Raw genomic sequence first — 13,574 nt, 5'->3', positions numbered from 1 at the left:
GATACGTTCTATCCATGGTGGCTAGGTCTGATTTCTTCAGGAACAGATGCACAAGAGTAATGAAAAACCCAGCTCTGTAGGTCTGAAGGAAGTGGTTGGTAATATCTGTGTATCTTGGGTTCTTGGGTTCTTCTTTTTTGCCCAAATAAACTTCTGCTCTATCATTCAGAGACTTTTCAGCTGAAGGCTGGTCTGTTGCGAGGAGCAGGGCTTGGGGTGGGCCCTGTTTACCTTGCTCCATCTGAGAGGCAGTAAGTGAGGCTGCACAACAGTGTGGTCGTGGGATAGAGGTGCTCCAAGGGGAACAGAGGGGAAGGAAGCCACTACAGAAGGCTCCATCTAGGCAAGGCTATGATACTGGGCTAAGGTTATGGTGTTGCTTTCCTGATACCAGCAGGATGTAGGATGGTACTCAGCAAATGGTTTATTTTGAGTTTGCTGATGTCACTTGGAGCGTGTCCTTGCTGGAGAAATCAGGGCACTCAGGGAAAATTGGTGCTGGGCAGGAATATCATTGGGATCGAACTGCCTAGATTTGCATCCCGCTGTACATGTAATGGTACTGTGCTTACTACATAGTTTTAGGTTTTCGGCTCTGCTGGGCAGACAAAGCCCTAGACTCACAGTACTTAAGCAGTGTTTTCGTTTTGGGGCGCTTTTTTTTATTTATTCAGATCTCCTAAAGCTTGGAAATTAATTATTTTTAATGCTAATAAAAAGTTCTACAATTTTGCCATTTGCATGTAAAAAAGTTCAGGACAGCTCTTCACTACTCCTAGTAGACCAATGTCTCCCAGATCTCAGCCTCCTTTGGTGACAGAATGCCCTCACTACCACCTCTATCGGCTTTCTGATAACATCAGTATCAAGAGTTCTTAGTAATAAGTACACAGAGGATACCCTACAGCCCATGCTCCCTGGACAACACAATGCTCTTCACCTTCTGTCACTTCTCAAAATACATTATTCATTTCTCTGGTTTTCTGTGGTTGTTCTTCTGCCTTCTCTGCACAACTGTTTACCTGTTATATTTTCCTCAAGCAGAACATACTCTGATTTAAAAATGTGTTTCTGTCTCATCTGTTTTGTTACCCATCTGCATCCAGAAGCTATAATCACTCAAATATTATTCCTTTGGAAATTATTTAAATATAGATTTGCATAGTAAAGCTAAAACTAGAACACAGCTCTTGTGGTAAACCTTGGATCATGTTGTTGTATTGAGGTATACCCATCTGTCCTACACCAGGAGACTTGCCCACATAATTGTGAAAGGCATATGAGTATGTCCTGTTACGGAAGTGACAGCATTGCTTGCGGCATCTTTATGTCTGTCCTTTGTTATTGTACTCTTTGATCCTTTACTACATCACTCTCATTTTACACTGCCACAGCTTTATTCAAAACCACTGGAGTTGCACTGACCAAAAACTTGAATAGAATCAGGGGTGACTTAGAAGCAAGGTTGCTATGAAAGAACATACCAAGGTGAAATGCATTCAGAAACAGTCATCTGGGGGGGAGGGAGAAGTCTTTCTTAAGTGTATGTGCATTCAACTCATCTGAATTACTGCATGTTTAGCTGTAGCCCATCCGGAGCAAATGCAGACCAGATGGTTCCTGTAAATTCTCCTTTAGAGCCAGGCAAGTTCACGTTCACTCAACCAAGCTGACATATCTATTTGTGTAGATTTCTCTGTTTATGGATGACAGGTTGCAATAATGTAATATATGTGCAGGGCAAACTAGAGGTTTACTGAATAGAAAAGGCAAAAATAAAAAACATTATTAAAGTATGTTTGCTGCTTGGTCTAGAAGGTTGTCTGCTACCAGAACAGTGGAGTGTAACACTTTATGTGCTGGTTACTAGATAGAAGTGATCAGGTCAAAATGGAATGCAGTTATTCTACTTCCATTTAATAATTTGAACTTACACGTGTAAGACTGAAAGAGCACTCCAGCGTAGTCATCACTTGCTGCGTCTCTTACTGGTGACTAATTTAGTAGCTTGTAGCCTGCTTCTTCCCCTACTATAAAATTGTTAAGCGGGTATAGGTTATGCAGCGCATGCTTGCCTAGCTGACATGTTTAATTTTTGAACGATGGGGAGTGTTTTAGGTTGGCTAGGTGTTTTTTACTCACACCTAAGATGTTGACCTGTTTGCTTTAAAATTAATGCTAGGCTCAGTGCCAAACACACAGAATATCCGAGTATATCTCAACGTACAGACCTCTGGTGCACTCGCATCACAGAATTTGTATTTGTCTTGGGGAAGCACGTGCCTTGGTGGCCTTCTTTTTGCTGAGTTCAATGTGCCCTTGTCAAAGACAGCTCCATACTTAAATCCCTGAAGTTCACTCGTAGGCCAGAAGCTTAGTTTTTCATATCATGTCCCAGATAAATAGTTCAAAACACAAATATTCAGATCAGAGCTGCTGCTCGTTCAGCTGGCATAGGCATGCTGCGTGCCAGGAAAATAGCCCCCTCAAAGATCTTTGGTACTCAGCAAGGCAAAAGAAAGAGGGACTACAAGCAAATGCTCTTTCATTTCTAACGGGAGGCTACGGTCCAAGATCTTATCAGGAACATTCAGGAAAAGAGCGATTTACATAAGTGGTAATTTTTTCTCAGTAAGTACTTTGGTGCCAACTGCGAGTGCTCACGTGGTACTACAGATGTTCTAGTGTGATCTTTTACTCATGACAGATTAATGATTGCTCTTATTTAAATGAGTAAGTTCAATGATGTAGTACATAGAATTTCATATGGCTGAGCAAACTGCACAGATGAATTTTGCTTACATGGATGTGGGAAGAGTTTCATGAGCTTTCATGGATGCAAAAGAGTGAAATGTCCTCTTCACCCGTGTTAGTAGGGTCAGTTGAGAGATGCTTGTATCAAAGGGATGATCTGAAAGACTGAGGTACAGGCTTTGCTTCCCTGACAGAAGTATGAAGATGCTGGCTGAATTTGTGTCTCGGCCCAGCTGCAGGGAGGACTGCCTAGAATGTAATTCTGTCAGGGTTGTTTAAAGTACAGAGATAGCATTGCAACAAATAACATTTTCCCTGCTTTGAGGGAAATTTATATTGAATATTTTCTCTCTTTGTGAGCTTCAGTCAGCAAAACTCAAAATAAGCCAGGCACTTGTTTTGTTCTAGTTTTATTACTGTATCTACCTCCATCCCAATCAATTGGCAGACTGTTTAGATGAGGCTTAGCTCTTTCAAATCATCAGTATTTTAAGAATAAGCCAGACAGTGACACATTTTAATATTAAGCTCAGGATTGTCTAAGCTTTTAGTAGCTGCTGATCGGACTGACGTGAGATTGCAAAGAACACAGGAGCAACCCCTCCCCTGTACATGGCTAAAAGGGACCAAAACGTAATATGGGTCTGTTACATGACCTGGCAAGAATGCACATTGCCATCGTGTGACCAGACAGATTTATAAATTGGTAACACCATCACGTTAATAACGTAGTGCACTGAAAGGATGTGGTGCCATCAGATGAGCTAGCCTCAGAAGCAGTGTTTCCAGAAAAATGCATGCCTTCCATCCTGCTGCTTTGTCACATCCAAGGTATGACTAAGAAACAAGAGGTTGAAAGATCAGATTGCGTCGGAATGAATTTTTCCTGTTGTCTGTATTTGTGTCAATCACTATAGAATGGACAACCTCTGAATTTTAGTAATGCTATTATGAACCTGTTTGGGGATGATCTCATTGCTGTCATCTTCTAGGAGGAGGTCAGAGGTTTTTGTCTTACCAAATATTTTTTGGCTTTATCAATTGAAGTAGTATAAACCTGCAACAGTATTAACAAAAGCCTTTCCTGCATGGCATCTTCACAGACCTGTGGTGAACTGTCAGTCCTTCAGTCTTCTGGGATCGATGTGATGCAGACCATAGAAACACTACAAAATAGAGATAGTTGCTGGTTTCCTTGAGGGTGAATGAGGTGAGAGGCACCCGTGAGAGCTCAGCACCTCCAGGGTGCTCAGGGGCAGGTGTCTCTTGCGGAGCATTCACATGCTTGTTTACTGGAGGGCAGGGAACGGAAAACCTCAGTATACAGGTCTGGTCACTATACGCACAGAACAGGGAAAAAAATTCCCCAGTCATTACCCAGCAATACCCCCAAAGCATCCCAGCTTGCATCGTTATGCTAAGGCGAAGGAAAAGTTCACATCTGAAGATTAAACAGTCCTTTTATTTAAATAATAGCACTGCTTATGTAACAGCACCCTTATGGTAAAGTACAGCTGGAGCCTGGAATGTGGCATTTACAGAAATGTCACATAATGGATAGCGATGTAAATGATGCTGAAGGCAGTAGGCACGGAGAGAGGTCAGAGGTCGGGAACAGCGGGCACGTGTATCTGACCGAAGATGCGAGTGTGCTGCCTTCCTGAAAGCAGGAGGTTTGAAGCATGCTCTTGCAAAGCGAGGGAAATGGGCTTTGTAAGGGCCGTCAGAGCCCTGGCAGCTGTTGGAGGAAGGGCAGCGGTGCTTCTCAAAGCGAGGACAGGAGAGGGAGACGGCCCAGGAGAGGCGCGCTGGCACAGCGCAGGCGGCGAGCGCAGGGAGGGTTTCAAGGACCAGCAAGGGCAGAAGGGACAGTGACTGTACAGACTTGGTGTGACAACGAGAAACAGGAGGTAGAGAAGACAGAAATTATGAAGCTCTGGAACCGAGATTATTATAATTGTATTTTCATGCATAAAAGAAAGGCTGCTGAGTAACATTGCTCTTTTTCATGAAGCTGTAACCACTAATACACAGGGAAGCAAAAACACACACACACGCACCCACACAAACATGCAGTTGCACAAAATAAGGAAAATTACCCACCTTTCACCTGAGATAGTCAAGATTTGACCAAGTGAGCTCTGACTCAAACACTTAACTGAAGCTGGGTGCGTGGCAGTCAACCAGTGGCACCTGCTCTCCAGCATGTTCATTTTCACTTCTTTCCTTGAGACGACACGTAGGTTTTTGTATATGTTATTAGCAGAAAACAGAGCTACAGATTTTTTTGAAGTGTCATCTTTTTTTATAATATGTTGAACCATGTTGTTCAATTTGGAGTGAAAAAAACAAACTTATGGACTGTTTACTGTTGTTTACAGCAAGCTCAAGGTTTGTACTTAGACATTATATGAATGATGAAACAAACATGTAAATATTCATTACTTAGTGAATCATATTTTTTTAAAGCACATCTTTGTACACAAAGCATTTGTAAATCCCCCTTAGTGGTATTTATTTTTCCACATGAAAATTTCTCGTTTGCAGCCAACCAAATATCTTGGGCTTAGATCTTTCTCCTACATGTAATGGAATCACAGTGCTGTCACAGACATCACAGCCATTTTTGTGAAATATGATGTTAAGGAAGACTGAGTTCATTGTACTATACATATGTAAATGCCTCTCTTTCAATACTCTCAAGGGAAAAAAGATGCCAGAAAGAATTCCCAACCAGCATACATATTAATTGTCACCACCTTTCATGGGATAGTGAAGTGCATTCGTACAAAGCAAAGCATTAACAATCAAGGAGGCTGCACAGGGAAAGTGAGGGCATTTGAGTGAAACTTAAGGAAGTGGCATGGTAAATTATAATAATCTAACTGCAGTCTAGAAAATCACACTCTTTCCTTGTTTGTGTCTGTAATGAGGTAGGGATGCAGCTCCTCTACCTTCAGCCAGCCACTACAGATTTACAGCAGGCTACGGAAGCTCAGACTGCAGCACCAGTTCTTTGTTATTGGTATACCCCTACAATGATATCCCAGTTCACAATGGCTGTTGGTACAATTCAAAGCAGTGAACGTGTTGTTCTTCTGTAGCTGAAACTCCTTTCAGTTCCAGAAGCATAGGGGGCTGGTTATCACAGAGCACAATTAATTGGTTGTTGATCCTGTATGTTTATGTGTTTGTGTGTGTGAAGACATGCTGAGCTTTTCCCATCTGGCTGTGGATAAGAAATCCACAGTATGACTAAGTGATTGGACTGAAAGTTTTGCAAATAAATTATCCGGACAGAAATACAGCTCATGTAGATGCTTCTGTACAGAGAAACTCCACTGGAGACTGCTGTGTGTGCTTGAAGTAGATGACCTCTGTCTTTGACTGGCATCTGCCTAGATTTGAAACAATAGCTATGAAAAAAGCCTAATTTCCTGAATCAAAACAGCGAATTCACCAACTTCCCAGCTACCTACTATAACAAAGGGATGCAAATCAATGTCTGATGACTCCTGCATAGCATGACTTGAAGGAGGTTACTGTTCCCAGTTCCAGCACCTTTGACTTAGGGACTTGACTTGAGTTCTGTCAGCTGCTGAGGCACGCTGTTCACAAGAAATGAAATGCTGTTTGCTTGTATAATCTCTCACTGTGCATTCTTTGGTCATTCCGTGCTGCTTTCTCTCCTCTGTTGAGGTTGCTAAATGAGGTGGTATTACCTTAATGAAATCATTGAAAGTGTGGTTAATGCTGCTAGACTCCATATTTAAAAACATTTTTTGAAATCAAACTGAGTATCAGTAAAGTATTCTCCTGTGGTTTGTGGCCCCAATAACCAGTACAATGACTTAATTGGCATTCTTGTGCAGTGCTTGGATCTTTGCCAGTTAATGACCCATTGCTGCAGTCTGCACAGGCAAATTACCCCTTCTGTCCAGCTCTTCAAGCTGATGGACTTTTGCCCAAGTAATGGCTGCAGGCTCCTATTCTCAGCTGGCACGGACCCCAGCACGACCATAAACATCCCTGAGAGGATCATAATATGATATATTGGACAGATTCTGATACGCCTCACAGTCGTATACCACCAAGCAATTCTGCTGAAGTCAGTGACTTTGGCTGTGGCATAGCTGAAAGAAGAAACTGGTCCCTACACTGTTGCTCTCTCAGATAATGGAGCACTTGCAGGCTGTTAGCTAGTCTGTGTCCCTTTAGACCAGGGGTCCTCAAACTTTTTAAACAGGGGGCCGGCACGTGGATGCAGTGGCAGGCAGTCATCTGCGGCTGCTTGGTTTCCACCCCCAACCCCCGGGCGGGGGGGGGCGGGGGGGGCGGCGGGATGTAAATACCAGGGGCTGATTGAGGACCCTGGGGGGCCGTAGTTTGAGGACCTCTGCTTTAGACGATGCAAGTTTTTGGGAACCCTATGTCAAACGTGTCAAACGTTCAAAGTAGTTTTTATTTTGTTCTGGTTTTAAATGGTTACATTGTCTCTTTCCCCTACAGGATTTTCCATTCTACAGGCGATTATGGAAGCAGCAGTACAGAACAACTGGCAAGTGACAGCCAGATCCGTAGGCAGCATAAAGGATGTTCAAGAGTTCAGAAGAATTATAGAGGAGATGGACAGGCGGCAAGAAAAAAGATACTTAATTGACTGTGAAGTGGACAGAATCAACACCATTTTGGAACAGGTATAAGCTTTTCAGAAACTATGATCTCTCTGTGACAGACATTGTTAATGTTTCCAGAACTCTCTGTTTCTAGAAATTAATTAAATATCCATTAAGATGTGAGTCCCAACAACTGAGTGGTTGCCTAGTAAAATTAAAATGCCTCTGTGATGCTTATAGTTGGTGGCAGCACTAACACATAACCTACCAGGAAGTGTCTCTCTGATATTTTTTCCCAAATGTTAATAATGAATTATTTTTAAGTAGCTTAAGAACCTGAAACCTCAGCTGCCAGAGTAACATTACTGGCATCAGGGCTACTTGTAGGGATTGCAAGACAGGTGCAGTTTGTTAAGTGGAACATGAAACAAGAAATAAAAAGCCAATGAAGTAGTTCTGAATCATCTTAAAGAATTCCCAAGTGAAAATATTGCTAATGAAAAATTCAGCTGGTAGTCCAAACGGCTCATCAGCACTTCTTGGTACGTAACGCTCTTCGCACTGCACAGCCAGTGCTGTTGACAGGCTTAAATTGTGGGTGATAGAGTCTTTTGGGTGACTGTTTTGCTATGGCATGCCCTTTCCAGGGTTTGCTTTGTCCCAGAGGAATGGCCATACCCTCCGGCTGTCCCAGGGTGCTACCCAGGACGCCTGTGCCACTGGCTGTGCTGGGCAGTGTACTGGAAGAGGTGTGATAACAGACACACATCACAGGGAGGAGAAGCAGGACAGTTCCCTGCTACCTGGGCTCACAGCAAAGCTGGTGTTGGTATGAAACCAAATCCATGCTGCTTGTTTATTCATAGGCATGTGGGAATTCACTTACATTAAGACTGGAAAACCCTCTGATTATTGCCACTTCATAAATTTAACTGTGGGTTTATAGTATGGGATAGATCAAAAGTAACATTTAAATTTCATGAAGCATTAGCACATCTCTTAGAAATGTTGTGTTGTAAACTAGCGGCAAACTGACCTCGCTGCCATTAAACCCTGGGAAATGCAAAAGCTATATTCACTGAGTTCCTTCGCAAAACACTCAGTTCCTGTCAAGTCTTGAGGTGTATCACTGAGGGCCAGTCTGCAGGGATGGAATCACTGGAGTCCCAGCCAGGTCCCATAGCTGCTGGTTACAGAGGGCAGCAGGAAGGAGAGAGGTGCTCAACAGAACAGCGCAAGCCAGGGCTGGTCCGTACATCTGAGAGCTAGCATGGTTGTGATACTGGTACATAGCTTTGCAGTTTACACTGTATTTAGTCAATCTGGTGGGTATTCTCTTGAGGGAAATTCATACAGCAAAGTGTAAGAAACTACTTCCCCCACCCCACCCCCCACCCTTTCCTGCAGAGCTTCTTGCTCACGTTCTTGCAAAAGGTGCAAAATGCCATACCCACAGCCCACTCTTCTGAAAATGATGCAGGAGAGCACTCCTGAGTCAAGCTTAAATAGCTCTTTGGGCCCACTCAGCTGAAGGACGGGCCTTTTGTTTGATATTTCTAAATCCATTTACATTTTGTTCTCTCTTTTTCTTACATTGTGCAAGTGAGAGGAAAAAAAAACCTAAACCATTCCAGCGCCTAAAATGAAAGCTATACACCGAGCAAACCATATAGTGAAAAACGAGTGAACTCTTTTCTTCTGTAAGAATTCTAAATTCAAACCTAGTGAAGTTGTAATTTTATTAAATGTTTGATTCGGCTTTCTATCAATGTGATTAAGCACCTGTGTAACTAGAGATTTGCTACTGGGGCCTCCAGGTTTCCCCAGACTCTACAGTACATTGTGTGTAATTTTGCGTAATTAAGAGCCTTTCTTTTGTCATTGTTGTATTGTGTAGAGCTCATCTCTGTACTGTTAATCTGATACTGAAAAACAATGACTTAAGTTTCTGCAAGGAAAGCCAGTAATGGTGGACCCCATGTTGATAGCTGAACAATTATTAGGTTTTGGCTTTTCTTTCCCTCTCCTCTGCCTACCTTGTTATCTTCTCATAAAGTAGTTAAAAAACTCACAAATATGTGTGGTACTTAAATCCATCCATCCAGTGTCCTCAAGGGAGTGGTGAGTTGCCTTCTTTTTAGCCAACTGTGTTTGCTGATAGTATGCCGCTGAGGGGAAAGATAACTCTGGATTTGCATAATTCAAATCTAGCATTTTATTGCAGTTTTAAAAGTCAGATCGGTGCTTTGTGTGGAGTCTAGAAAGTCTGCTCAGTTAACGAGGCAGTAACATCTGAGCATGATAACAGCATGCTGACTGCAGGTGGCTTTGGAGAGCTTGTCCCCAGTGAGAGCAAAGGGAAGCCAAGACACTCTACCTGTTACTGCAGGATACTGATGGACAAACTCTGTCCTGCAGAGGGTTGGCACAGGCTGCCTCAGCCCGGCTGCCTTTTCATCCCTCTCCCTTTTTTTGGCCTCCTCAGGAGCGCATCCTCAAAGGCTGACCCTCCCATCACCGTCTGGGAGTGATGCCTCCCTCTGAGGGGTTTGCTATGGTCACGGTGGGGATGTGACACCTGCCGTTTCCTTTTCTCACGGACAACAGCAGCGCTTGCCAGCAACCCTGGCTTTCAGAAGCTTAAATAGGACTTATTCAAGAACAAAAGTCATAGCAGAAATAAACAGACTGTAAACCACTAAACAGTCTACACACGTGCTGAGTTTGCTATCAGACTTTTGGGCACTTGGCCAGGCCATTCAGCAAGCTTGTCAGTCCTCTGCTCCAGAAACTGTGTGTTGTGGCTTTGTGTTAGCGCTTGGATTAAATAAGAGCGACCTCTTCACCTGTATCAGGCTGGTCAGCGTGTGCAGTTCTGTTCCTTTGATGCTTTTTTTTCAACCAGTTCAGACCAGTGTGTACCTCTCTTCCAAAAGTGTGGGCTTATCTAAAGACAATTGCGCATCTGAGGATTTTCTTCAGACTTCAGGGACTACTGGAATATTCTGTACCTTCCTCCAGTGATGTGCAGACAGACATGTGAGTCAGTGACCTTGAGTATTCCATATGTCTTTAGCATCTGGCACATCTGTATGTCCCTGTGTTTCCAAGATCTGAAACCTGTCATTTCTCTTCTCAGGGCTGGCTGGTACCCAGGAAAGGATCTCTCCCAGGTGCCCCCCCTTGTACGTAAATGTAAGGCAGGGGAAAGAGGGCACCCCAGCTCCTGCTCTGCCTGGGTAACCTGCTTTGTGCCAGGTTTCACTCTGCAGCACAGATGGTTTCATTCCTCTTCCAGAGAATCTTGTGATGTGCCCCATATTGTGTCCTAGAGGTGGATGCCCTGCCCAGATCACCTCTGGCCCTGACTTTTCAGCTGCAGAGTAAGGGGAAGCAGAGAGATTAATCGTCATTCTGTTAAGTTACCATCTGTTGGTTCACTTGCCCTATGGTTCTATAACCACTGAGCATGTGGATCCATATCGCTCCTTGCACAACAAAACTATATCCAATTTAATCATCTAGTGGCCTCTCAAGCATACAGATAGCAACACTTATGTCATGCAAAATTCATAAGCTCCCCACACTTCTTGTCCCTTGATGCTAAAATATTCCAGTGTTCCTTCACAGATAGATATAAAATTTTGTTCTCATAAACAGAAGAACATTTTCTTCTGAGAACTAACAGTAAGCTTTAGCCTGTTCAACCGTGTATTTAGAGACATGTTTTTGAGTTAAGAAATATGTTTTTCTTATTCCCAAGATAACAAGCTGTATTTCAGACTAGAGTGGCTTTATGTCCATTTAAAAGAAAATCTCCTGGGGGAAAATAAGGAGGAAAAAACTCCATTCAGCATTAAAATGGTGAAACTTTACAAAAGACCTGTTTATTCCAGAGACTGCATGCTTTTATCAAAAGGACACTATCTCCAAACATTGTCATAAAGGTTAGGCTCCACGGCAATGTCTGTATTGAGTGGAGGCATCTCACAAAGCCGAAGCAATATTACAGTAGAGAATGCAGTCCCCAAAATGTTATGACGACAGTCAAACTGTTAGAGAAGACTTGAAGTAAAGCATCCGTAGGATTAAGAAGGGTAATCTGGTTGACTGAACTCTGTCCAGTGCAAGCACTGACTATGACTTGACCTTAAGTTTGAAATTAGGAAGATGGTGTGCAAGTTTCCAGTACAGCTGCAGCTGCATCCCTCTGCAGAGCTGCTGGGATCTCAGAGGAGCGTGCTCATTGCACAACAGCTTTTACATTTGGAGTGTCATAAGAATAAATATAAAGCTGCAGTACTGAGTTGACCAACAGTCATTAAAACCAACAACAATAAGGAAAAATCAACACTGCTTTCACGTAAGCCTCCTGGTTTATGTGTTACGTTATAAACAGGTAGTCTGGTGTGGGTTTGCCTGTGTTCTCTGTAACAATTGAAAATACAGTAACTGCCTACAACCACACGAGGAGGAGCAGAGCTATGGGTAGCTTCAGCTTCTGCTGTGCTTATGAACCCCATGCTGCCGTGGCCTCGAAGGTACCGCGCCGCGTGGAGCGCAGCCTGCAGAGCTGTGTGCCCCTGCCGCCTTCTCCAGCCTCGGTGCCATGGCCATGTCACAGCCCAGTTTTATCCTTCGTGCAGAGCAGAGGAGGGGGTTCAGCCCAGGCTCCAAGGGTATCTGATACGTACGGTGTTGTGTAACGTCACTGAGAAACTGGTACAGTTCATTCTTAGGTTTCCAATCAATTAGAAACTTAAACATTTAGGACATTATCTTCGTTAGGCGCCCATGAGTATTGTTGAAACCAGGATCTAAAGCAGGATGAAAGGTCACTTCTGTCCCTTCGCATCTGGAGGGTTTCAGCAGCTCACAAGTCCATGTAGGCGTGTGGGGAGGAAAGGGGAGTTCCTTAGGTCAGTCGCCCTCAGGACTGTAGCTAGTGGAAGGTAAGCAGAAAACGGGCATGTGCCAAAAGCGACAGCTGTATCTACCTTAAAGGGCCTGCTCCTGTCAGCTCTGAAACTAATAAAGGACTGAAGGTGGATTACTAAAGCAGAAAGAATTAACATCGTGAGTTAATCTGCCCCACATATAGCTCATTTCACATATACCCGAGGACAGAATTTCTAGTTTGTAAATAGTAACGTCTCTCCAAAGCCATCATCCGGACTTCATAAAGCAAGGCAGGTTCCAAATGACAGGAATTTAACAGAGTATTAGTCATGCTGCAGAATGACTGAGGTAATGGCACACAAAGCTTAAAAGTGTTCAAAAGACATTAAAGCACAGTTTTAAATGTATCTGATCAGTAATAATAATAATTAATACAGAATGTCTCACCGTAAATGTGCAAGCTGCTGTATATAGAAGACCGCTGCCAAGCAACTCCGGTTTCTTATGCCAGAGGCATATGAACCTGAAGTCACCATTAGAGTTTTTATTTTTCTGTGATAGTAGCAATTACTCATTTTATGTTTTATGATAATTCATGGGATATAAATGCACACACCAATGCACACACATGCATCTGCTTTTGGTATTTTGCATATTTTTACCACAACATTTGTAGTATGCTTTTATGCAGTTAGAGGCACGTTTATACAGCAACCTCTGCATTGCCATTAAACGTACAGGGAACCAAAATCTTTTCTCAGTTACGCTGCTGCAAGTATAGAGTCAACCATTACTCTGAACATTATCCTGGAGACAGTATTTAAATTGATACCACTGTGCTCATAGAGAGATTGTATTTGCTTTGAACTTCAGTTAATAGGTAGCTGTAAAAGCACAATTTGCCGCATAGTTCGCCTGCCTTTGCAGCTTTTCAGTGCACAGAATCTGTGCGTCTGTGTTTGCCCTTAGAAAGCCTTCTGAGGGTCCCACTCATTATTTAGCCTGTGTCCACACCGTGTGAGCTGCTTCTGCAGCTGGCAGTAATTGTTACCCTTGTTGACAGGAGTCTCAGGAGAAAAGTTGGGTCTGAGGGCCATTTGCAATAGCCTCTCATTCCTACATTTGATGTACTTTGGAAGCAAGCGTACACGCTGATGCTTTTCACGCGATACCTGGACCGTGGGGAGAGGATTTGGTCTTTCATTAGCTGTACGGGTATTTTTTGAAAACAACGTTTACAAGGAGTCTTGAAAAGATACACAGTATTTGAGGGAAAGGGAGAGCTGGCTGGAATTTGCTCGACCC

The 13,574-nt window shown here is 43.2% G+C and overlaps 1 protein-coding gene across 5 annotated transcripts in view; it reads left to right on the top strand.

Annotated features, from left to right (window-relative positions):
- Positions 1-13,574, top strand: part of GRIA3 (glutamate ionotropic receptor AMPA type subunit 3) — a 157,682-nt gene that overhangs the window by 63,770 nt on the left and 80,338 nt on the right. For all 5 annotated transcript variants that reach the window (XR_005107484.1, XM_037408044.1, XM_037408043.1 and 2 more), the window contains exon 4: positions 7,264-7,451. Coding sequence is in view for 4 of the 5 variants with exons in the window: in XM_037408044.1 (XP_037263941.1) it covers positions 7,264-7,451 (188 nt within the window). In the remaining variant the exon portion in view is untranslated. The remainder of the gene's footprint in view (positions 1-7,263; positions 7,452-13,574) is intronic.

This window comes from Falco rusticolus, chromosome 14 (genome assembly GCF_015220075.1).
Source record: "Falco rusticolus isolate bFalRus1 chromosome 14, bFalRus1.pri, whole genome shotgun sequence".
In the NCBI taxonomy this organism is placed as follows: domain Eukaryota; kingdom Metazoa; phylum Chordata; class Aves; order Falconiformes; family Falconidae; genus Falco; species Falco rusticolus.
Note: the sequence above shows the minus strand (reverse complement) of the source record. Positions and strands in the feature narration are given on the sequence as shown.